A 26947-nucleotide genomic window follows, 5' to 3' on the forward strand; every position below is an offset into this window, starting at 1 on the left:
CTAGGTACCACAAAGATCTCATACCAATTGTCTCTTCTGATATTTTCTAGAGTAACTATGGACAAAGGTCAACCATTCTGTGTTCTCAGATAATGATCTAGTACTTACTAAGCATAGACCACAGACTCTTCCTTTATTCTGGTATATGATAATTTCCATACAACACTTTCCCTACAACAAATGAGGGATGAAGGTGGAAATAATATTATGCCCATTTACAGATGAGCCTAATGAGAACAGGTTAAATGATTCGTTCAGGATTAGAAATCTGGCTAAGTTAGAGAACCAATACTCAGCCTAAACACTGCTCTTTGATCTATATGATCTTTGATCAATATGAACTTATTAAGCACCAGTCATGTGCCAGACACTGTTATAGGTTCTTGAGATAAAACAAAAATAAGATAATTCTTGCCATTAAGGAATTTGCATTCTATAGACCTGATATACCCAGAGATGTAATTACAAAATAGGCCTAAAAGTAAATAGAAATTAATTTCAATTTAGGAAGAACACTCTCAACTAGAAGAATCTGGAAAGTTTTCTTGTAGGCTTAAGCTCTTACATCTTGAGGGGAGCTGGGTTCTAAGGAGTGGAAGTGAAGAAGGAAAGTAATTAGAGCATGAGAGCAAAGCCTAAGTAAATGCATAGAGATAAGGAAGAGAAATTAAATGACTTTCAGTTAGAATGTAGAGAGTATATGGGGGAGAAATATGTAATTAACCTAAAAAGATGAGTGGAATCATATTATGAACAGGTTTAAATGTTCCTAATGGAGTTTGTGTTTTATATTAGGACCAGTAAAGTCCTCCTGAGGCTTTTGGGGCAGTGAAATAACAAGGTCAGATCAATGTCAATTTGACAGCAATGGGAGGGATGGGTGGATACAGGGAAACCAATATTTCAAGGGAAGATGAAATGAGAGTTTGAATTTGCGTGATTATGACAGGAAAACTGGAAATAGAATCTATAAGACTTAGCAACTGATTAGACAGAAGCAAGGGTGACTCTGAGGTCGTTGATCTAAGAAATAGGAAGGATGGTGGTGACTTTAAAGGGAAAAAAAGAGAGAGAAGGTTAGAGAGTTCAGATTAGGAGGAAAGATATATGAAAATTCAGTCAAGAAAAAACACTAGGTTCTAGTAATATTTTCCCTCACATAACTATAATAAGATATCTGAGTGAAGAGGGGATAGTAGAAAAAAAGCAGAAAGAGTAAGAATATTGGTTTCTTTACAGTTCATTATGAAAATGCTCCTTTCACAGAGGAAAAAAGGCACATGAATTATTAATCTCATTATTACTATATTAGGTGATGAATTGATCATTTATTTTTCATATTTTTTTAAAAAAACAAACTAATGACAGTTATGTTTATATCAAATGATAATTTGAATTCCTAAGGGGAAATGTAGAACATTTTCCATAAAAAGGAACTTCCTTAAGACCAGTCAAGAACCTACCCCCTACCACACACACATGCACACACTCCCTTTTAAATTTAGTGCACATTCTTTATTTGTTCAGTTAAGAGGATAAAGGAATTGATCTTTCAATTGTCTTCGACAAATGATGTTGTAATTATAATTCTTGCTATGACTGATCCTTTTCCATATAGGGGAAGGGATGTAGGTGGGCAAGAGTCAGAGAGTTCAAACTTCCCTCAGGAGCTTACTAGCTAAATGATCCTGGGCAAGTCACTTAATATTTCATTTTGCTAACCTTCCTCATTCTATAGCCTGAAGTCTGATTTGATGGTCTATAAAATACTTTCTAGGTCTAAATATGATTATATGGTAAAAATCACACTTTTGACCAATTTCTCTGGGCAGACATTTGAGTAACTACGTCAAAATTGAATCAGAATCAAGCAGAAGCAAACAGCTGGACCACCTAATTTAAAAGACTGATATAATTGTCACTAAAGGCCAGTTTTATTGAAAGAAATTAAGGTCCATTCAACCTTCATAGTCTTAACAAAGCTTCCTTGTCAGGTTTCAGGAATAATGAGAGTTGGTACAATGATTTTATGTACACTAAGTACTTGTGGTTAGAGTATATTCCTTTTCAAGCGCTGTCAAGCTGGCACTATTAATGAGAATTAATATTACCTGAAGACAGCTTTGCTATTAAACACTCCTTTCAAAGTGAGATAGATTTATAGCAGGTGATAGAATAGTTTAGAAGATCTAGGAGGTAGAAATATTGGGGGGAAAGAAAGGAAAGTGTCAGAAATACCAACCATCTATGTGGCTGAGTAGGTGTTTAATTTTGGACAAAAAATTGTCAGAGTATATAAAAGACACTGGTCTTGGAATGCAAAGAGTCCATTCAAAGTGCAGCTCAATCATCTATTGGTTGTTTGGCCCTGGGAGACTTACTTTATCTCTCTCTGAACCTAGGAATAATAATACTTGTGCTAGTATTGACACTGGATAATTGTGAGGATCATATGAAATAAAATATTTAAAGAATAAGGTGATATATAAGTATGAGTTTAACTTTGATAAATTACATATATAGAAGGCAATGCTACTAGAGTCTGTACTAGCAGGAGTGGAAGCTAAGAACCAAACTATATAACAAAGATGTGCTTATTCTACAGATTTTTTTAGTCTTTTCAAACACACTCACTCTTCAGGAGAGCTGAGTTTTAGTATCACTGATTCCAAAAGGCAGTGATGTCAATGATGATGGTGGCAGATATTTTCTCGAGCTCTTTACTATTATTGTCCCATTTGATCCTGACAAAATAAATCTAGAAATTGGGCATTATTATAATCCCTATTTTAAAGATAAGGAAACTGAGGCAAACAGAGATTAAGTGACTTGTCCTGGGTCACTCAGCTAGTAAATATCTTCAGCTGCATTTGAACTTAGGTCTTCTTACTCTAGACCCAGAATTCTATTCATTGTGACACAATCAAGTAAAGATTAATCCTTATTCATTTTATGAAGATCTAGCATATTTCCTATTTACTCTTATAAGGACTTCAAACAAATGTAGTAGCATCTTTGTAGGGTGAGCACAAATATCCATTACAAAATGACGTCCATATAAATAAGACACCACAGAGGCTGAAATTCTTCAGGGGACACTAACTAATATGGGCTGTACTTATTCTAATATCTTATAGTTCAGAGTAGGGAGGCACTTCATTGGAAATTTGGTTTTTGACTATGCAGGATTTCCATGCTGAGATGTATTTAAAAGGGGGTCATGGGCATGTTTATAGGCAACAAAGAAGCTAGTCATCAAAGAAAGATAGAAGATAGAGAGCAAGATTAACTACAGATTTTACTTTAATACTTTAGAAGTTTCTTCCAAATCAGAGCTTCTGTGTGATGTGGTGAAATATTCAAATATACTTCAAATCCATTTAAGACGTAAACTTTCATCTCTCATGTTATGGGCAACTCAAGCAATGGGATACCTAATATTGATGAAGGCCTCACTTTGCCAACATATCGACTACTCACTGAATTATACCTTTGCCCTGTTTTAACTACAGCTTAATTAATTGCTGTAGAAACTTTGTCTGAGCAGTCCTTCAGGGCAAACAAAAGAATAGGAGTATTCCTCTCTTTTCAAGCACTATAGTCAGAGGGATATTGTACTAGTCTGTCTTGAACATGCAGATGGAAGTCAGCCAATGTCAGGTTTTAGAATAATTATCCTACTTCACTCTCTAGGATAGCACTTTGCTTCTGAAGCACCCTAGCTGTCTCTGTGGATTTTACTACTGCCCAATTAGGATAACTGAAAAGGAAAGGTGAAAAGGGAAAGTATTGGGAAAGACAAGATCTTAATAGACTATATAACCTATCCTGTGTGGGCACAATATTTTAAGATTTAAGCTTCATATATATATATATATATATATATATATATATATATATATATATATGTCCATATTAAAAAATCCAGTAAGAGAAATAAATATAGATGCCTCAATGTTTCAGATCACAAATAATGAGATTATTCATCATATCTGGCTTAAAAATCTCTTACTTTAGTCACAACATTTTTCCAAGTCTTGTCCTAAATATATTTGCTACTTTCAAATTTTTCCTCTCAATTATCTCTTCATGCTAAATTAAAAAGGAATTTTTCCACATTCTTTTAAATAATATAACTAATATAAAAAGCAATGAATATAAATTTATATAAATATAAAAACATGTTTAAATATGTTTTTAATATAAAATACCTCTAATGAAGTTTAAATCAAAATCTCAAACTAGGTTCAAACAACTTAGTAAAACAAGTTGGTACAGAGTAAATTGCTTAAAATCATAATATGATATGTATTAAGATTGATAGAAGGAGCAATTGGGTGGTGCAGTGGATAGAACATTGACCCTGTAGTCAGGAGGATCAGAATTCAAATCTGACTTCAGTCACTTAATACTTAGCTGTGACCTTGGGCAAGTCACTTAAGCCATTCCCTTGCAAAAGCCAAAAAAAAAAGATTGAAAAAAAATGAGACCTACCTTTAGATCTATGTATATTAGAGAGAGAAGAAAATTCAGCAGGAGTATACAAGTAACTACTTTGAGAGGAAAGATATGGGATCTCTTTGAGGAGGTACACATTTGGTATGTGATCAGAGGACAGGGAAAAGGAAGGGTTAAACTATAATCAGTCTCAGACCCCCTTTTCTTTTCAAGCCCCTTCTCACTGACTACTGATAGAGAGTCTGGCTTAGTAATAGGTCATACATCTTCCAGGACCTGAGAGAGGTCAAACAACAGCAGAGGAAGGGCAAAATCAGTGACTGACTTCTTTGAGCCAGGCAAAAGCCAAGTCTGGGGATTCAACAAAGGCCTTAAGACTTGAGACTCAGCAGAGAACTATTCCCATATCTGGAGAAAGGAAACAGTCACTTTTAATTGAACCAAGGAACTAGAAATAACTCCTTTGCAACATATACTTTCTAAAGTTGATCCCATTTTCCCTGTATTAAAGCAGATTTTCCTCTTCTTTCTGCAAGTTCTGGATTCAGAGAGACTAAAGGAATGTTGTGGATCCAATGAGAGAGGAGTTGTATTTTTTAGTTGCTGGTGGTGGAGCAGCCAATGGGTAAATTTCACACGTAAATCAATCCACATATACCAGGTCTGCTTCTCTACCCTTCCTTCCCTAAAATCTTCAATTTTGAGGATTACATAAGTATCATAAATATAAACAAACTGAATAACAGTGACTACATCCTGACCCATATATGGAATTCTTAACAAGTTAGAACTATATCTAAGCCCAAATAAGGCCTTGTTACAGCTGGCTAGATTATGTATCTGTGACTAATTTACATCTAGTCAAATATTTTTTGCTTTATATCTTTGAATCAGCATATATTTATGAAAAATTCTGTTCCAGATGTTTTATAATAATTTATTAGTAAATATCCTTTAGAAGCTAAATATCCTTAAGAAACTCATGACTGACTAACTTAGTGGGAAACATAATGGATTTTTGCTATTGAGCAGTAGTATTTGAAGCAGTATTAGAAACCTAGTCCCTCAAAGATCCTTCTAGAACAAAGATGATTCTAGAGACGGGCCAATGCAAATAGGAGTTGGGAAAAGTAACTCCAATTTCTTACTGAACATGGCATTGAGAATTCCTTTAGCCTTCCTTCATAAAGTAAAATTCCTGGGTTCCTGGGATTGTCTTTTTTCTGTTTTGTTTATTTTTGTAGTAGTGGGTACATAGGATATGAAAACAATATACATAGCTAAGTACTCCTCTTCCCTTCTCTCTACTCACATGATCACTACCCTATAATAGGTTCTCATCATCTCTCACCTGAAATTTTGTAATGGGATCCTAAACAGTCTCTTTGACAAAGTAGGCTAGACTAAGCCATGCTCTTTTTTTTATCCTTCCCAAAAAACTCCAGAGGCTTCCAAATTTACTAGAAATTACATTCATTCCCACAATCTATAATCCAACTAAATTGGCCTTCCTGCTTTTGTTCACACATGACTCTCCAATCTCTTATTTTTATGTCTTTGCATCAGCTGTCTCCCATATCTGGAATTTACTCCCTCATCTTCTATACTTTAGAATTCTTTGTTCCCTTCAAAGTTTACACCTTCTACATGATACATTCCTAATATCCTTAGCTGAAAGTGATTTTCTGAGTTTTTTTTTTAAAGGGGCAAAAACTATATATATGGAAGCTCCTTGAAAGCAGAGATTTGACTAATGGTAGGCATTTAATAAACATTTATTTATTAATTAAAATGCTGTTTCACATTTACAAGTTTAGTATGAGTTGATTATAACCTGACAGGAAAGGGGACCCTGTTTTATAGATTCCTTCAAAGCTCAATTTCTTCCTATTGAGAACTTATCCTCACTTCCAAAGTATCCAGCACCTGTGAGAGTATCTGACAAAATGACTTTGTATGAATTTTGCATTTATTCATATACATGTTTACATGGTATTCATATACATGTTAACATGTTGTTTCCCAAATAGAAGGTAAATTCCTCGACGGCAAAGCTTTTTATAAATTTTTGTCTTTATAACCCCATCATCTAGCAATCATTAAGAACTTAAATGCTTATTGAAATGAATCCTTCTTTAACCTCCACAATACCTAGCACATTGCTGAGCACTTAACAGATACTTGAAGACTAATTGATCTGTAATCAAAATCAGAAACTCCTTGGAAACATATTTTAGAACTAATGAAAAGTCCTTGTCTGTAGAGTTATAAAAAGCTGAACTCTAAGCTTTTAGCATCCTCCTGTATTCTCTTTTCACTGAAAGAGACTATAAAGCCTGGTAATAACACTGGATTCTAACTTGCAATAAAATAGATTTAGATAGAGTTAATTCCTAATTTTCCATAGTAGGAGGGGAAAAATCATAGGTGTAGAAGAAATCTTAGAGATCATTTAATCCAACAATCTTATTTTACACAAATGGAAACTGAGTCCTGCAAAGTTGCCTAATGTATTTGAGATTACAGAATTATTTATAGAACATAATTTGTACTAAAACTCTCAATTACCTTGTTTCCTCACATACCATGCTCCTTGTCTTCCTCTTCTTCCTTTTCTTCCTCTCTCTCTCCATATGCATACACATATGTATACACATATATATGTATGTATATATGCAAATATATACATACACTCACAAACAGACCTACACAGATAAGTGGAATATATAATTTCAGAACTTTAAGTCATTAGTTTTTTAATATATTTTTTATTTTGCCTCTAATCAGGTAGCAAAATTGACTAATGATTTTTACCACATTTGTCTGCCATATTTCAGGTGGTTATGCTAGTAAGATATGGCAAAAAAGAACGATTAACAGTTGACATATTTCTAGAATATGTCACCATCACTCACAGGATAAAAAGAAAGCAAGATTTCTTTTCGCTCATCCTTTTTTTTTTTTTTTCTTAGACCAGGCTGATTTCTCATTTCTCTGACCAAAAAACTGCCAGTGATTCTACCCAAATTAAATGACTTATTTGGTTGCTATACCAAACTACTAAATAACTACCGAGCTAGGAAAAAATAGTAATAAAATTCATCTGGAGCAACAAAAAGGCAAGAATAGCAAGGGAATTGATGAAAAAATGTAAAGGAAGGTGGCCTAGCTCTACCAGATCAAAAACTATACTATAAAGCAGCAGTCATCAAAACTGCCTGGTACTGGTTAAGAAATAGAGTGCTAGAACAGTGTATTAGGATAGGTTCAAACGAAACTTCAGTAAATAAATACAGCAATCTACTATTTGACAAACTGAAAGACATCAGCTTCTGGAATAAGAACTCACTATCTGACAAAATTTGTTGTGAAAACTGGAAAAGTAGTATGACAAAAACTAGGCATACATCCACATTTCACACCCTTTACCAAAACAAGGTCAAAGCACTTATAGGATTTAGACACAGAGAGCAATACTATAGATAAATAAATAGACCAAAAAATACTCTATCTGATCTATGGAAAAGAGATAAATTTATGACCAAACAAGAATTAGAGCAGATTCTAAACTGCAAAATGAATGATTTTGACTATAATGAATTAAAAAGTTTTGCACTAATAAAATCAATGCTGCCAAAATTGGAAGGAAAGCAGAAAGCTGGGAAACAATCTTTACAACCTGGAGGATTGCATCAAATTTATAAGGTCACATATATGAAAAAAACACTTCAAATTACTATTTTTTAGAGGAAATGCAAATTAAAACATACCTATTACTCATACCTATTACATTACATACAACTCATACCTATTACATTAAATGGGAAGAGAAAAAGGAAAGATGATAATGTTGGAAAGATTGTGGGAGGATTGGGACATTGATTTATTCCTGGTGTAGTTGTGATTGGATTCAACCTTTCTGAAGAGCGATATGGAACTATGGCCAAAGAGCAATAAAACTGTTCATACCCTTTGACCCAACAATTTCAATTCTAGCCCCATATCCAGAAGAAATTGTAAGAAATGGGAAAAGTCCTACATGTTTCAAAATATTCATAGTAGCTCTTTTTGTAGTGGCAAAGAATTGGAAATTGAGAGGATGCCCATCCATTAGGGAAAAGCTAAACAGATTATGGAACATGGATAATATGGAATATTATTCTTCTCTAAGAGGCCATAAGTGGTCAGACTCTAGAGAAGCATAAAATGACTTATGGGATCTGATGCTGAGCAAAGGGAGTAGAGCCAAGAGAACAATTTACACATCAACAACGTTATGAGATGAACATCCTTGATGGAAGCAAAAACTCTCCATAGCCCAGAGAGCTAGGAAAACTGTATTAGACTAGTAACTGACTATGTTATCCCCAACCAGAGGAAGAAAAATAAAACATAACAAAACACACAGAAAAAAACCACCCCTACCAAATCTGAAGAACACATTATAAAAATTTTATCTGTGTTTCTCTTTCCCTTAATCCTAATTCCTCATGTCAAAAATTACTAATTTGTAAATATGTTTAACAAAATATGTATGTAAAATGCTAACCTGACTGTTCCCTGCTGATGGGAGGAGGGTGGGAAGGTAGGGTGGATGGAAATTTTGTAACTCAGAAATATGCATGTACAAATGGAAGGAAATTAATTAATTAATTAATTTAAAAACTGCCAATGGATACCATGAAATGATATTAGATTTAGTTTGAAGGAATGTAAGATATAATTTAATCAGACTTTCTCAATTTAGAAATCAGAAAGTCCAGAGATTTTAAAGTGACTTGCCTAAGGTCACCAAGTACTAAGAATCAGACATGGATTTAAACCAGCTCCTTTGACTCCAGAATGTAAGCTCTTTCAATTGTCCCATGTTTTCATTGTCTCCCTCAAGATTAGTAATGAAAGAACAGTATATGCAGGCATATATCTTCTTTGATTTCTCTAACTCATTGTGTACTTTGCTAGGCAACGTATGCCTTCTAAGGTGTCTTCATAGTTATCTCCATAAAAATATGCTTTGCAAACCTTTTTGAACCAATTTCCAAAGAATTGAATAAAAAAACTAATAAAAGTACCAGCTTTGTGAATTCAATATAACATCTATTTCTTATGTACCTATTTATATGCAGAAGATACTTTGCTAGGTATTGGAAATGAGCATTGGATGTGGAATTTTCTTGGTAAAGGGAACTGCTGGAGGATGGAAATTTTTTTTTCATTTTTCTAATCTCAGTACCCCCCCATAGCCTGATATACCTGTTAACTTTTCATATTTAAATGTTTCCTTACCTTTCTCTCTTAAACTATAAATTGCAAGGCAATTTATTCCACTTTGTGGAAGGAGTTTCCTTACCAGCAGTTCCCTTTTGTTAAGTTTTATTTTTCTTCCTCTGGTTGGGGATAACATAGTCAGTTACTAGTCTAATACAGTTTTCCTAGCTCTCTGGGCTATGGAGAGTTTTTGCTTCCATCAAGGATGTTCATCTCATAACGTTGTTGATGTGTAAATTGTTCTCTTGGCTCTACTCCCTTTGCTCAGCATCAGATCCCATAAGTCATTCTATGCTTCTCTAGAGTCTGACCACTTATGGCCTCTTAGAGAAGAATAATATTCCATATTATCCATGTTCCATAATCTGTTTAGCTTTTCCCTAATGGATGGGCATCCTCTCAATTTCCAATTCTTTGCCACTACAAAAAGAGCTACTATGAATATTTTGAAACATGTAGAACTTTTCCCATTTCTTACAATTTCTTCTGGATATGGGGCTAGAATTGAAATTGTTGGGTCAAAGGGTATGAACAGTTTTATTGCTCTTTGGCCATAGTTCCATATCGCTCTTCAGAAAGGTTGAATCCATTCACAACTACACCAGGAATAAATCAATGTCCCAATCCTCCCACAATCTTTCCAACATTATCATCTTTCCTTTTTCTCTTCCCATTTAATGTAATAGGTATGAGTTGTATGTAATGTAATAGGTATGTTTTAATTTGAATTTCCTCTAAAAAAATAGTGTTAAGTACTCTGCCTGAATAGCCTATTCAGTAAAGACAAAGTTCTTAAACTCAAATTTGTGAGGACTCTATCCTTATCTTCTCAGCTAAAAGTGAGCCACTAACTATGCTTCCCTGCGTGAATAAAATAACTTCTGGGTATATAGTGAAATAAGTGGCCACTTGGGTGATTTACTCTGATATCATTTCCTTCTGTAGAATATAAGCTCCTTGAGGACAGTTATGGTTTAGCTTTTTCTTTGAATGTCTATTGTTTAGAACAGTGTTTTGCACATGGTAAATAATAAATTTTTGTTGATTAACACATCCCAGTAATGATAGAGCTCATTTACAAAATCAACAAGTATTTTTATTAAGAACTATGTGCCCAGATATTTTGCCAGGGATATCAGTTTGAAGAATGAAAAACTATCTACTGGAATGGAACTAACATTCTTAAGGGGGAAATAAAGAGTATGTATATATGGATATATACTTCCACACATACTTATATACATGCAATACTTTATATCCATTCACACAGAATATAATATAAATAAAAAATTCAAATAAATGCAAATTAGTTAAATATAGGGCAGTTTAACAGAAGAATGCTAGATATTGAAGAGGAAGGTAGGATAATTTTCACTTAGAAATAGGCTTATGCTCTGTCTTCAAAGATGAGTTAAATTTTACCAGTGGGGAGGTGAGGAAAGGATGAATCTGTTAAGTATACAGGATATGTCCTGCTCTCTGTGAGAAGGCCAGTTAGGCTAGATCCCAGAGAGATGGAGGGATAGAGATTTCCAATGAAGTGGAAAGATACATTGATGGCATGTTGTAAAGGGTTTTAAAAGCTGTTTAGAAGAATTTATATTTTATCTTAGAGGCAAGATATAACCACTGGAGTGGATGGAGCAGGGCAATGACTTGGATAGCCCTCTACTTAAGGAAAATCACTTTAGTGAAAGTGTTAGGAATGGTTTTAATGGTGAAAGTCTTGAAGAAGATAGGCCAATTAAGAAACAGTTGCAAGAATTCAAAATGAGAAGACATTGAAATTTATGTGTCATATAGAGTGACCCCTTTGTTTGCAGTCTTATTGCCTTCTAGGTATATCCCAGGCAATCTATAGGGAAAGGTGACAAGCAGTACTATGATCCCCCCCCCCAATCCTTAGTATTCATACAGTATCATAAATTTCCATCTCTAATCTCTCTAATTCCCTAAATTGCAGTAATGGGGGAGGGGAGGAACAGTCTGAGAGTCACTAGTCACTTTTGTATATCTATCAGGATTGGTTTTCTCCTTGTTATAAAATAGAGCTTTAAAAATAGACCACAATTTGAATTACATGCTCTATCCACTGTCAACACCTTGTTGTCTTGAGGTGTTAAATAAATTCCTTTTTATTTTCTCTACCTGAGTTTGCTTCACTATTTAAGGCAGAGATCAGAAAAAAAGATTTTCTTTTAACAAGATGATGAGCATTTCAACCACATAATGTGAGTAGGAAGAATCAAATATGAGTGATGATGCAGAGATAAAAATGGTAAGATTAAATGATTAGATGCATGGGTGAGGGGAATCAAGAAATTAAAGATAATTCAAAGTTTATAAGGCTGGAAGACTGAAACGATGATGATTTTAACAAAATAGGGAAATGGGAAAATTAATGACTTGATGGGAAGAAATCCCTATCTGGAATGGATACACCTGGATCAAATAAAAAAAGAGATAAGAGGAAGGTGTAGTTTTCTATGTTATGTTGTATTTATTTGGGAAAAGGCAGGAATTGGGGGGGGGAATATTTATGAGCAGATCAGCAATTGTGTCATCAGAGTAGACCATAGACAACCTGAAAAGAAAGAGAAAATATACTCTCTTTGGGAAATAGATCACAAATCTGTACTGAAGCACTCTACAGTTATGTTAGTAGACTTTAATTATCTAGATATCTGTTGATACTATCTTATGTTGATCTTTCTGCCAAAACTGGAACAGCTAAAAACTATTATATATACTTTGATGATAATTTCATACCAAAATTTGAAAAAAATCACAAGATTTAATTTTACTCTGCATCAATTCTCACTAAAATACAGATTTTATTTCTATGTAGGAAAATTTAAGAATGCTATGGGGGAGATGTAGCTGTCTCCCAGAGTTTGTCATAAAACAAAAGAAAGTTGAGCATAGTTTGACATACACAATAACTCTGGGAGAGAATATTTTAAAAGGTTCGAAAAGAATGATATGTGAAACTGCAGTGATTCAAGGGAGGTTAGTCCAAGAGGGATGAAAAACTCTCAAGAGTAAAATTTTGAGAAAACAAAAGAGAAACAACTCTAGCAAGTAAGAAAAATGAGAATTATTTGAAGACTGGTGAAGGTGCACAGCAAGCTCATCAACCAACTTATTTTTTTAAAGGTATGAACAGGGGATAAAAGCAAAGGAGGAAAACAGAAGATGAATACGAAAGAATTTTTATAGAGCTTGCTACTAACTTGAAATGCTAAAGCTCAGAGTGTCTTGAGGCTATGGAAAAACAAACTTTTTTTAATTTTGTTTGGTGTTATATTGAGGAAAATAAGCAAAAGAGGAAAAGCATTGATTTTCTGGGTATTTGGAACATGATAACTGCCACAGATGGAGGGGAGAGATGTTCAACATTTCAGTGAATTCTTTTTTTCTATTCTAAGGAAAATGATCTTTGGACTGGAAAGGTAGAATAGAAGTTGATAATAAGTTGATAATTTTCCTGAAGAATTCAGCTTATCTAGTAATGAACTATATCTTTGGATACTGAAGAACTGGAAGACATACTTTTGAACTACTCTGAGTTATCAGTGATATTTGAAAGATCTTAGAAGTGAAGTAATACAGATTGGATCCTGAATTTAGAAACAAAAGATAATAGAATCTGCAAATTATAACCCATGTGCTTGTCTTCGGTTCCCAAGAAAATTCTAGAAAAGGCATTTTAGAGATAGATAGATTTATCCTTAGCTGACACATAAATATCATTATAAACAAAACAAAACAAAACAAAAAAGGAAATCATGGCCATAAGATTTTCCCAGCAACAAGTCCAACTAATCTCATCTTCTTTTTTGACAACATCACTATAATGTTAGATCAGGGCAAATGCTTTTAATACTTTACCTTGGTTTTAATCACATATCTCATGCTTTTCTTGAGGATAAGTTTGGAGGGATGCAGGGATAGATAGTAATATAATTTGATGTGGTTGGAATGATTGATCTCAAAGGAAAATTTTGAATGGTTCCCTATCAATTTGGAAGAAGATTTTCCATGAAGTGTTCCAAGGAATCTCTGCTTGTTCTTATGCTATTGAATTCTTTTTATTAATGACTTGGAAAAAGACATGGAGAGCTTCAAAACAAGCTTATAATGTAAAATGTTCTCCATTTTACAGCTTTTCTTTGTAAAGCAATGGAAATTTGAGCTACATAGAAGTGTTTTTAAAATTTTCTCTCTACTTTAGGGTTCCCTCATATACTTTCTATTAAACCAACAAGCTAAGGACAGGTAAAAATTATGAATGTTTAGTAATATTGGATTTTCTCTAGTTTTCTTGTTACCTATAGACTTTATGAAATACATACAATATCAGGTACATGAAACTAAATTTCTGTGATACTGCATTAATGATATGGGTTGTGTCACTTGGTTGGTATAGATCCTATACTATTGCCCAGTGACATAGTCCCAATTGAATGTGCTCTTCAAACATATTCAGAAAACAGTAACTAACAATTTAATAACAATATCTGAGATAGGGAATATGTTCTATCACCTCTTGAGGTCCCTTGGGACTATGTGTTTCTCTGAATTTATAAATAAATAGATTAGAAGAGAAAATGACATTTTAAATAGGTACGTAAAAATGTCCAGTTCAAGTAAAGAGGAGGACAAACCATCTTGGATAGAACAATTTAAGAACAAAACTCACTCTGTCTTTAGAGAAAGAGATTATGAGTCACCAAATTTCATTAATTTTCTATTTCAGAATATAATAGGAACACATCAGGAGGGAATTGAGATTTAATTTCAAGCCACTCAAAAGCATTAAAGGTAGATCTACTATTCAGAAAATGCCAGAATTTATATTCAAGAGAATAATCAGGCAGAGGATGTAGGAAACTTTTGATGACCTAAAAGGTCTCTTCTCTTTTCACTTTATAGGCTTTTATGAGAATGGCATTTTTGTGAATAGATCCTTTAATGATTAAGGGATATTACATATCTATAGCTTGTGGCTCAGCATAATGAGATCTGGATTTGCATGGCTGGAGTGAGATTCTATGAAGAAATATTAATTAAAACACAAATCCACCCCACCCCAGAAAACAAAATCATTTGTTTGGTTTGTTTTGCCCCCTCTTGGAGTTTCTATGGGAATTTTCAAATGTGGTTCAAATACAGTTTATGTCTAGATCTATTTAATCTTTTTTTTCAGTTGTGTCCAACTATCCCTGATCCTTTTGGGGGTTTACTTGACAAAAACACCAAAATGGTCTGCCCTTTTCTTCCTCTGGCTCAATCTAGGGTTAAGTTACTAATCCAGGATCACATAACTAGTATATCTCTTATTTCAACTCAGGAAGTTGTGTCTTCTTGATTCAAGGTCCAGTATTCTATTTACTCTCCCATCTCTATGTGTTGCCATTTGGTCTTTGTTCTCAAAGCGGACCATGACATCAGAAAGGTGATGTCATGTTGTAGAATGAATTAAATTTAATTAATGAAGGGCTGTGCAAAGTCACTAATATGACTTTTTCTTCTGAAGATATCTGGGTCTAGTGGCAAGGTATAGAGAAGATTTAGACAGTTGTAGGAAAAATGTTTTTTTCCATTTCCTGTACAAGCACTTAAAGAGCAATTCATATCAAGTTGAACTTAAGTTGTATTCTGAAACTATAGAACATTTGGAAAACCCAAATCGCATCCTTTCCAGGAAGGAGAGACCAAAAAGGCATCATCATAGGATAATATCCCAGAAGCTTGTATTTCTCAAAGGAAGCTAGGGAGATTATATTCCTCCAATTAGATCTACATGGTCCAAATAACTCATTTAAAAAAACAGGGAACAAAATGAAGTCTCTCATTCCTCTATAGAATGGTATAAGCTCTCCTGCTCTTCTTCTAGCATTCAAAATCATACATGGATCCTCTTGTTCCTATGAGGTTGATGTATCCAACAACTTTCTATCACTCAGAAGAGCAGATTCTATTTACTTTCCTCTTCCCAAGAGGCAGCAGTTTTTTAGGAACTTCTCTTCCCATCCTAGAAGTCTAGGTCCCAGAAATCTCAACCGTGGGGTTGCTAGCAAGGCAAAGCTTAGTCTGTTACTGTCAAATAATCCCCATTCCCCCAGAAAGTTTCATTCGAGATTACATCACCTGGAAAGTTTTTAATCTAGGAGGCTGGTTTCAAGAATTCTCTATAGTCCTCCAAATATCTGTGGTTGAGGAACACCTGCCTTCCAGATATTATGCTTTCCCTCTCTATGGCTGTCATTTCTTTTGCCTCATTTTAGTTGGGATTAAGAAGTTGTCATTCTACATGTCCAGGACACAAGTGACTTCTGTAATGCTTCTTTTCCAAGGCAGACATTGAAGAAATTATGTTGCATTGAAAACAGAACATCAGACTTGCAGTTAGGAAGGAAGACCTGTGAGTGAATGCTGCCTCAGACACCAATGGCATGGCTCTGGGCAAGTGATTTAACATTTTTCAGCCCCAGTTCTCTCATCTGTAAAATAGGAATTATTAAAAAAAAACCTAGCCCATAGGATTATTATAATACATGTAAAATGCATGGCAAACATAAAAGTATTATATAAATGTTTGTTATTATTATTACTGGTTCCACAATGGGGAGTTTACTCATATAACCAAGAACCTAATCTTAGTTTTGTTTATTTTCTAATATCTGATTGAAGAAAAAAAAGGTGGAAAAAGGGCTATTCTTATGAAGATGGCTTCTTTTTATAAGGTAGCACAAAAGAATGACTCCTTCTAACTCCATACATTTGACAAGAGTGGGTCCAGTCACTTCATCCTTAATTGTTTTATAATGAGTTCAGAACACATAAATGACTATCTCCATATCCTTCGTAGGAGAAGTAATCAAAGTTCCAAATAAATGTTTAGCACCTCAAGTAGATCAGGGAATTCTCCTGGTTAACCTTCTACATATATGTTAATGTGATTATATTTGTGTATAAACACACACATGTATCCATATATGTATATATTTGGGTAGTAAGCTCATATTTTCAAAGCATATAAAATTAGGACTTTGTTTCCATGACAACAGAATTTGGAAGTATACTCATAAATAATCCACAATATTAAATTACATTACACAAACAGCATGCTTGTACCTTTGTAATAGAAAAATGATTTGAAGTACTTCTTGCAAGTCAAGTATCTTAATGTTTATCAGAACATCCTAAACTTCAGTGAATGCATGCCAAGCCTAAGACAGAAAATGATTATTATACAAATGAAGCTGGTCTGACATCTAGTTAGTGTTAAAATTTCCAAATCCAGACAGCTTCATAAATCTAATTGGGGACAAGACAGGTGACACACATGGTATATATTTTCACCCCAAAATCAATTACATAGAACAGCAACCAAGTCCTGGAATAATTTATTTCAGTTAGAGTATATGTCATTGAAAGCATTTATTCAATAAAAATAAACACAATAACATTTCAGAGTTCTAGCTTTGAAGATGGAAATACATCTTAACTTTGCATAATGAAATGGCCACAGGGCTGAAGAAAGACCCCAGAGGCCATGGAGTTAATTCCATAGTTTAAAAGGACCCAAGTCATGCCAAACTGATGAATTGTTCTGCATTAAGAAGTATAAAGAGACATGTAAAACAACTTTTGGTATTTCATAGCTAATGAGCTCAAATATATAAATATCTATAGCTCCCTGCTGATATTAGTATCATAATACTGAAGAATCTTATTTGACATATTGAGAACAGAAAACAGTTCAATGGCTCTTGCTTATCTGGGTATATCTAGGTTTGATTCCCCTTTTATTTATTGTTTGAGTAAATCTTTTTAAATAAAATTTTCAAATAGATGTTTCTGTTAGAGGTTTCTGAGGTTGGGGATTATAGTACAAAGATAGCATCAAATAGAGGGGAAAACTGGAAAAATAACTTTTGACTTTTGCAGGGCAAGCAATGTGATCATCAATAAAATATTTTCAAGAATTTCAGTGTCAATCCAAGTCAGTATGCCTTCCTACTTTCTTGCCTTCATTTCACTCTCCTTATTATTAATTCAATACTTTTTTTAAACATTCAAAAGATGAGAACATGTTGAATCTCTCAAACTTACATGAGAAACAAACTATGATGCTAAACTTAGTTCTAGTGTTGTTACTCTTTTAAACTAGCTCCTTAATGCTCCTTGATTTTTCTAATTGGTGACTTTTAATTCTTACTGTTTTCCCTCTCCTTTTTTGCTAAAATGATATTATAGATATACCCATGATTAGTATCATAAATTTCAGTTGTACTTGAGGCTTCAATAACAGAAAGTAGTTCTAATAGTCTAGAATTGAGAAATCTCTTGCAAAGTCTGAATCACAACAAGTTCATTTTTCTGACTTCTCTTCCTCTTCTTCCTTTTTCCTTCCCCCCTTCTTCCTCTTCCTCTACCTTCTTCTTTGACATCCACCTCTCTCAATCTACCATACCTCTATTTCTCCATAATTTTTCCCAATTCTTTTGGTGTTTATGGAATTTTGATCAACTGTTTCTGATTATTTTTCCTTCTCTAGGATAGGGAGATGCTATCTTACTATCTCTGAATTTATTTGAAATTCCCATTACTGTTTTTTTTTTATTCTTTCTCTTTTGAACCAAAGAATATTCTCAGTAGAGAAAATAGAAAAGAAATGGATAGAGTAGATACTATCTCTCTCCCTTCCATTAACACCATCACATCTATCTGAGCAACCATTACATCCCTCCCTTGATCTTCCTCTTTCCTGAAATCTTGCTTAAAACAAAGCAAAAAAACACACCAAAAAAATTAAGCAAATCTTTCCTGATATCCTGAGTTCAGCAACATGAGCCCATTCTGAGCTTCAGGATGCCTGACACTGTTATAAGAGTGCTGTTAGTCGCTATTTTCCATCTTTGCTATGCTCAGTTGCTTAGGGGGAAAAAAAATGATCATTTGTGAAATTCTGTTCAAATGTAAAACATTATTATTATAAAAGTTATCTCTTCCAATTTGTTAACAATTCTTAGGTAGCATTAATTCACTTCATGCAGATAAATTGTCAATTCCCAGATTGTAATTCACTCCATTGGGTTTAAGGAACTTGCTTTAAAAGTGAAAATAGGTTTTCTGTGAAACTGATGAAGGTTATATTATATGTCAGGATAACTATTCAGATTTATTGGGAAAACCTCACAGTAGAATATTATGCCAACAAAATATACAAGGTGTCCTAAAAGTTTTAACATAGTTTTAACTTTGAAAGCTTAAAATAGCATTAAGACTTTTGGGATACCATGCATATGCTCAAGTTCCAATTTCATGTGTCAATCAGGAAGATAAGAGAAATACTAACTTAATCTCAACATGACCAGAGATGTGAATGAGGAAATCACTCAACTCCTTTCTGTTGAATGTCACTGCAAAGGTCCCAGAAGTCAATGTAGAATACAAACTAGTTTTCCCTAAAATCTGGGCAAACCTCTCTTGCAGAAATCAGGGATTGGTCTGAGTGTGGAGAAAAAGAGTCAGATATTACAGAATAAACACAAATAGGGTAAAGTGGTTGTGAGGATAGTGGGATCACAGTTTCAAAAGTCTTAGATTCTAAGATATTCTGCCATTCCTACTCTCTATGACATTTATACTTAAAATATTATACATTCATGATTAAATCAAGGAAGTTAAAGTTCTACAAAAATGAACCTGAGAAACTGAATATGTGTGTGTGTGTGTGTGTGTGTGTGTTTAAAATTTCCAGACAATGTGCTAGACACCGTAATTTCAGCAATTCATTCTTTAGACAAAATGATAGAGCAAACTCCCTTCTGGTCTGAGGGAAGCCTGAAATGTTTCTATAATGAAGGCAATGGAAACTGTTATTTTAATCTATTGATTTTTAAGAAAACTTTCTGCCCTACTCTAATTTCTCCTTAAATTACAGTTCTTAACACATAGTAAGCACTTAAGAAATGTTTATTTATTGATTTATTCTATGCATATCTTACTGGTTTTTGTTCACTCCCCAGATACTTCTCTTTATTTCTAAGCATTAAAGGAGGGAGGAAATAGCCTCATTTTTCCTCCTGGACAATTCATTCTCTAAGGTCCCTTCCATCGAAGCTTATGGTCCTATAATACCCTCCCTTACCCAGAAGTGCAAATTTTAGTCTTCTTTGACCGTCTAGGTTGCATATCTCCCCAGAACATTTAGAATTAGATTAAGATGTAACTGTAAAATATTAAACAAAAATCAGTAAAAATGGAATACAACATAGGTAATGTTAATTTGTAGTTTTCTGAATTGGTATGAGGCCAGCTTGGATCCAAATCTATTTGAGTTTGACACCATTATCATATACAAACCTAAAATTCAAGTGCTTCTAGGCATTAAACATTTAACATTTCATCTCCTATCTCCCCCTTGTCTTCCCATTAGCCATCCTTTTATGTCTTAAAATTTAAAGAGTATGAGTTGAAAGGGAATAAGAGAGAATGAGAAGCCACTGTTTTTAAAAAAAATAAGGAAAAAATAGAGTCTGAAAATGATGTGTGATCCAAAATGTGACCAAGAAATAAAACTTCCAGAGTTTTTCATTAATGATATCAATTTACAGAGAGCTGTAAGAGGCTTTAACAAAATAATATCTTCAAAGCAGTACTAATAGATTGATGAATCAGAGACTTCTCCCAAATTAAAGTTAAATGAAAAATACAGCTGAGTTTATAGATTATTAGATTTTATATTAGTTTCTGGAGAAGGAAATGGCAAACCACTCTAGGATCTTAGCCAAGAAAACCCCAAATGGAGTCATATAGAGTTGGACATAATTTAAATGGCTGAACAACACAACAATTATTAGTTTTATAGATCATTTAGATCATAAGTTCTTTGAGGGTAGGGACTCTCTTTAGCATCCTTTTGTATCCCCAGAACTTAGCACAGGGTCTGGTACATTGAAAGGGCTTAATAAATAATTATTGATTGATTGTTATTTTTTGATTACTGAAAAAGATTATATATCAACCAATCAAAACTATGTTAGTTTTTCTCTTGTGATACTCAAAAGTAACTAGTAGCAAATCTATTTGAGTTTCATCAAGAGAGTTTCACTCTGATTCATAATGTCAAACTTTCTCAGAAGAAATATTTTTTCTGAGATTCAGCCGATTATCATAAACTTATCAAACTAAGTCAGGGAAGGTATAGAGAGAATCAGTCAAAGAATGAGGAAAATAAAATCTACCCTTCTGGTTTTGTAATATATTAAGACTTGTAATATTCAGTTCAATATCCTCCTCCTATTTAATTTTTTGAGAGGAGGGTGCTTTCTTTGTAAGAATCAAAAGATCCATTTTGGAATCACCAACTTGTTTTCAATTGGTCCCTATAAATCTGCAGAAAGATTTGAGTCATTTAAAATTTAAAATCTCCAAACATGACCAATTATGTTCCCAACTATGTTCAAATACAGCACCAAGGGATTTATAATGTGTACTGGTCCTTTCTAAGTCATACAGAGGAAATAAAAGCAGGATTTTCTTCAATAGAGTAATAGGAATACATTGCCACTAATAGTTCTCAAATCTGACTGTTCCCTGTGGGTGCCTTTCTGAATCCACAATCAATTTAGAAATTATAGTACAAGAAATAGGTATCGTGGTCTTAGAGAGTAGATCACTAACAAAGGTGTGAACTAATGAGGAATAGCAAATAAATAAAATGCTGAGTATTTCATGGTAGAAAGAGTCTATCATACTTCTCTGGTCAGGGAATGTCTACCTCCCATTTCATATATGCATACATGTATGCAATTTCAGTTCCAGGAGCATAGTTATTCCATAGGATCATAGGATCTTATATTTAGGGACTTTAGAAATTATCAAATCTAACATCCTAGTTTGATAAAGAGGAAAGAAAAGTGGAGAGAATACACAATTAATAAACATTTATGGTGGTATTTGAATGCTGATCTTTATGACTCTAAAGTATGTACCTACCTGCCTCAAAATTTTGGCAGAGTTAAGGGAGGGGTTATTACATGATGCTTACAAATAAATAGAAGAAATAGAAGAAAAAATCAAATGTTATTTGAGATTTTGACATCATTTTTCTTTCTTCTGATTAATTATTTGAAACTCAGATTCAGGTAGCACTATGTCTAATTCACTATGTCTAATTCATGGGTAAGAACACAATAATCAGTAATCATTAGTATTTTGCAGGAACATTGCTATTTAGATATGGAAGCCATGGAGAAATTTTAAATAGAAGCAGTCAGAATAAAATATATATATAAGGAATGATAATAATCCCTATCTAATTTATCTTTTATTTTTGTTAGTTTTTCTCTTAAAATTTTTTTTCTACCACTTCCTTTAATTATTAAATGAAGAAACAGCAGTGCACATTCTCCTACAAAAAAATATCAATGAATAGATGCACAATTGCTCAAAAAGCCCCCAATAACTTGGTTGGAGAGCGATTTGGGCACATCATGTTTTCTTCCAATTTCTTAATAGGACTCAGCTTGACATTAGCACTACAAGTCAATTCTATTTACAATAAGCACATCTAAAGTACAAAAATTGCCGGCACTATCATCTTTAAATTAAAGAACTAAAGAAGTTGATCTGTACTGACAGTTATTTACAAAGTTAACCTCTTCAAAATACCCAAAGTCCCTGAAAAGCACAAAGCATAAACAATTCTTTTTTGGATACAATTCACTGTTAATATAAGGAGGATTCAATCCCAATATACCAAATGGCCTACAATTCAGAGTAATTCCAAACTTTGTTCTGCTCTCAGTTTGATAAATAATTCTCATTTACCTTTATTCAGAATCATTTCAAAAACATCATGTTGCCTCTCTACACAACTTTTTAGACAAAAGAAGTACAAAGATGATAAAATGTTTAGAGTGCAGGAGGCTTTCAATTCAAGGAGTAGGAAAACTTACTGTCAAAATTAGTAATGTCAAAGCCAGTAAAAGGTTGACTCCACTTTTGCTTTCTTTAATAAAGCGTGCTGATTGGGGAGAATGGAAAATGATTTATGGTTTTCTGCCATGGCTACAGAACTTTAATCTATAGCTCAGGAAAGGGTGCAAGAGCAGCTTGAAAATTATGCTGAGCTTAATTATACTTAATGTGAATTATTCAGAAGTGCAGACAGAGACTAAAAATTTATTTCATACAAAGAAGCTTGACATTTTAATTGGTCCTTCAGAAAAGAGACAAAACAATTTCCTCTCAAGAAAATTTACATCTTCCCCATCAAAGCAGCAGCCTCAACCGAGCAGAACTTCATTAACAAGATTAATTATCGCTCCACTGTCTGCCTCATCAGGTGTATAGCCCAGGTGAAAAGCAGAATGCAAAGTGACATCTGACATCATTTCAAACATAGCATTGATTCAAAAAGGGAAAAGTGACAGATTGAGGCCACTGTACCTTGGTCATTAGCCATTTTGTCAGGATGCTCCACTGCAAAAAAAAATTAAAAAAAAGGAGAGAGAGAGAGAGAGAGAGAGAGAGAGAGAGAGAGAGAGAGAGAGAGAGAGAGAGAGAGAAGACAGTATTATTAGACTTTGACAGCTCCCAGCAGAGAAGTTGACATATCAAATCAACAATTTTGTTAGCAGGTTTTCATATCAAAACCAATGCCCTATTGCATTGAAAATGTAGTGACCTGGATTAAAGGTAATATTTTCATTTGGAAAGATCTCCAAAGAAAAGGGGGAAAAATATGAGTCATTGCAGCTGATATAAAATCCCCAATATTCATCTCTCCACAACAGGAAACTTAATGATGTTCATGCCTCAACTCACATGATCTCAGAATAATTATACTGAAATTTTAATTAAAGTTAGAATTAGTAGGAAAAGAGTTCAATTACTAATATTACCTACATAAAGACTCTTAGCTCTGACAGAAATTTTGTATTGTCAATGATCTTTATAAAAATGTTTATCCTATTTCCATGATGATGCCTGATATGTCATAAAAGAATAGTGCAATCTAAAATAAGTTTGATAACACTTTAGAGTCTATAGAGACAGCAACAAATTTTGAGCTGTCAGTTTCAGATCATTTATGGATATCATCTAGGAAATTGTTTCTTCATTACTTAAACAGAAAATAAAGCAAGCAGTTTTTTGGTTAGCAGAAATAATAAATTAGAATCTCAATATTACATTTCCAGAAATATCTCTCTACCAATGAAGTTTTTTTTTTTTTCCTGTCAGAATGCAAGTTCCTTTAGGGCAGGGGTCATATATATTTATATGGTATCCTGAGAGTATAGCAGATGTTTTCCAAGAGTTGATATTTATAAATATTTGTTTAATTCAATTAGAGTGAATGTTGTAGATCTGTTGGCAGTTTATTGTTAGTATTGTATGTTAATGTCTACCTCAACCTTCCAGTGTCTTTCAATGAGAGATAACTCAATGATACTTAGCTATCTTTGTGACTTGTAGAATACTTTTGTGAATTTGTCTAATTTCTCAGGACATATCTCTAAAGATTTGTTAATTTCATCCTGGAATGTAGCATTGAGTCAAGATATCGACCCTTCTTGAGTCTTAGTTTCCTTCAAAATAAAATGAAAGAGTTGAACTAGATGACTCATTATACCTCTCTGACTTTTAAGTTATATTCTATGTGCTAGCTATGTTTGTGCAGTTAAGTTTCAGACTCACCTATTTCATTTCCACCCCAGATAGCTCCCTCACAATGTATGCCCTTGGTCACAAGGAAACTAGACAAGGGAATATGAATGGGCAAAAGCGCCTTTCAAATTAATAAGATATATATGTTTGCATGACAATTGAGCAGATTTGAGAATTAGGTAATCCACCACTTTTATATTAGTTTTTCCAATGACATGTAGAAATAGTACAAGCAGAAGGGAATTTTGTAGGAAAATGTACTTTCCATTGAATCACAAGAAACATTTTTTGAATGATGAACTGCCTTTTAGACAAAGTATTAAAGATATACATAAATTAGGGTTGTATTAAAACTGAAGTTTACTTATTAAATACACTTTTATTAGATAAATCATAAGACCTTCTTCCACTTATTCATTTCTCCTCATCATCATTCAAGAGAGAAAAAACTTCAACATCTTGTGCTGTGAAATATAAAAGTGTTATCTTATTGGCTAACCATTTCCTAGAGCAGAACACAGAATTTAATTCTCATTTAATGTCCTTGAGAAAATCAGCTGTCTTGTCTTACAAATCATAGTACATGACTATTCTCAGGAGAATCACAAATGCAGGTGGCCCAAAGGACAATAGAAAGATACATATTAGGTATAAATATAGAATATTGCCACAGAACTCTGGGATCTGATTAAAGGAAAGCACTCATTTGGAATAGAGTAAATGGCATTCAGCCTGAAAAAGAATCTTCCCATCAAGATATAAGAAAAGTGACCTTCCAGCCTTTGTTGTTATAGCTCCTGAGAAGGATTGCCCATTGCCTCTTGAAACACCTCAATCCACTTTTGGAGACCTCTAATTATGAGGAAATTTTCCTTTACATTGAAACTATTTAGTCCTTCTCCTTCTGGAATCAAGTCAAAGAAGCCTATCTTTTCATCTGATAGCACTTCAGTTATTTAAATGATCAGTCCCTCCCCTCTGCCAGTCTTCTCTATTCCAAGTTAAAAAATCCCCAGTTCCTTTCTATTTTCTATATTTTCTATGTCCTATATAACATAAATTCAATCACTCCATCCCCCTTGTTAGCTGCTATCCTGTAAACACTGGTTATCCTATATTCTGGAGTCTAAGATATATATGGGAGCAGATAAACATCTCTTCTCCCCAGGTCAAGTCTTTGATTAGATCTTTTATATTACTTGTTCATCATAATATATTTTATCTTCTAATACAAGTCAACAATGATAATATTGATATTTAATGGAAAAAGAAAAAAGGTCATAGAGCTCATAAATAATAAGCCAATGAAATTGACTTTAACTCTTATCAAATTTTATAATTCACTATTTAAAAGGAATATAAAAAGAACCAGTGGTAGTTGCTTACCTCAAGCAATACCTGGCTCAGTTTATTTTTTATGTGTGACCATGGTCTATACATGCTTAAACTCTATAGATTATCAATGTCTTTCCTAAAATATGGTTACCTGAACTGAACTGAACACAACACTAGCACTGTGATCTGCCTGAGGTAGTCTAGCACCTACCCAAGTTTGTATTCTGTGTTTCTCAATACATCCTAAATATTGCATTCACTTTCTTGGCTGTCATACCATACTATTGTTGAATATTGAGCTTTCAATCTACTAAAATATTCAGATGCTTTTGCATGAAAAAGTTCTGGTCATCCCTTCATCTTATTATTTTTCTGAAATGGTCTTTTTTGAAGCTATATTAGGTTATTTAATCACAAACATTAAATTGCATCTAATTAGATTTAATCTAATATTTTTTACCTCATAAATATCTTTTTGAATCCTGACTTTGTCATCTAGCATGTTAGTTACTCTTTAAACTTGGTAGCATCTTCAAATGTCATACTATAATATCTATGCCTTTAAAATGTAAAATAAAAATATAAAACAGCATATAGCCTATCAGAGCTCATGTCCTGTCATTTCTGCCTTCATAATAACTCTCATATAAGGCATATTTTTTTTATGCAGGACCCCTTTACTTCATACCTAGGTAACTGCCATAATGTAATTCTTGCTTCAAATTTCTCACGATTTCAGTACATCTTCCACTCAGCAGTCAAAGTGATCTTTCTAAAGGTCAGATATGACTGCATCAACTCTTGCCCCTCATTCAATAAAATTTAATATCCCTGGCCTTGCTGCTAATACTTGCATCTAACATTCATCTCGCTATTCTGAAAGTTTTCCCTAGCTATCCCTTGGCTTGAGGCTTGATATCTGCCCCCGGCTTCACTAGCTGTCTTCAAATCTCACCAAATTCTTGCCTTTTTGCAATTGTTCTTCTTTAATCTGACTGCCTTCCTCTAAGACATTTATTTATGGATAGATTAGATAGAAGATAGATAGACAGATAGACAGATAGATAGGTAGAATTTCTACACAAACTCACATATGCATACCTATACATAAAATATATTTATCTATTTGTTATATAAATAAAAATTATTCCATCTCCTTTTAAAAATAACTCTAAAATGGAAATCAATATTAGGGTGA

General features: G+C 33.5%; 1 protein-coding gene across 1 annotated transcript in view; it reads right to left on the minus strand.

The window, feature by feature from the left end:
• The window catches only part of DCC (DCC netrin 1 receptor), a 1459593-nt gene that overhangs the window by 103393 nt on the left and 1329253 nt on the right, over positions 1–26947 (minus strand). The window contains exon 20 of the mRNA XM_074202006.1: positions 23194–23226. Coding sequence (XP_074058107.1) covers positions 23194–23226 — 33 coding nt within the window. The remainder of the gene's footprint in view (positions 1–23193; positions 23227–26947) is intronic.

The sequence above is a fragment of the Macrotis lagotis genome, chromosome X (assembly GCF_037893015.1).
Source record: "Macrotis lagotis isolate mMagLag1 chromosome X, bilby.v1.9.chrom.fasta, whole genome shotgun sequence".
Taxonomy (NCBI): domain Eukaryota; kingdom Metazoa; phylum Chordata; class Mammalia; order Peramelemorphia; family Peramelidae; genus Macrotis; species Macrotis lagotis.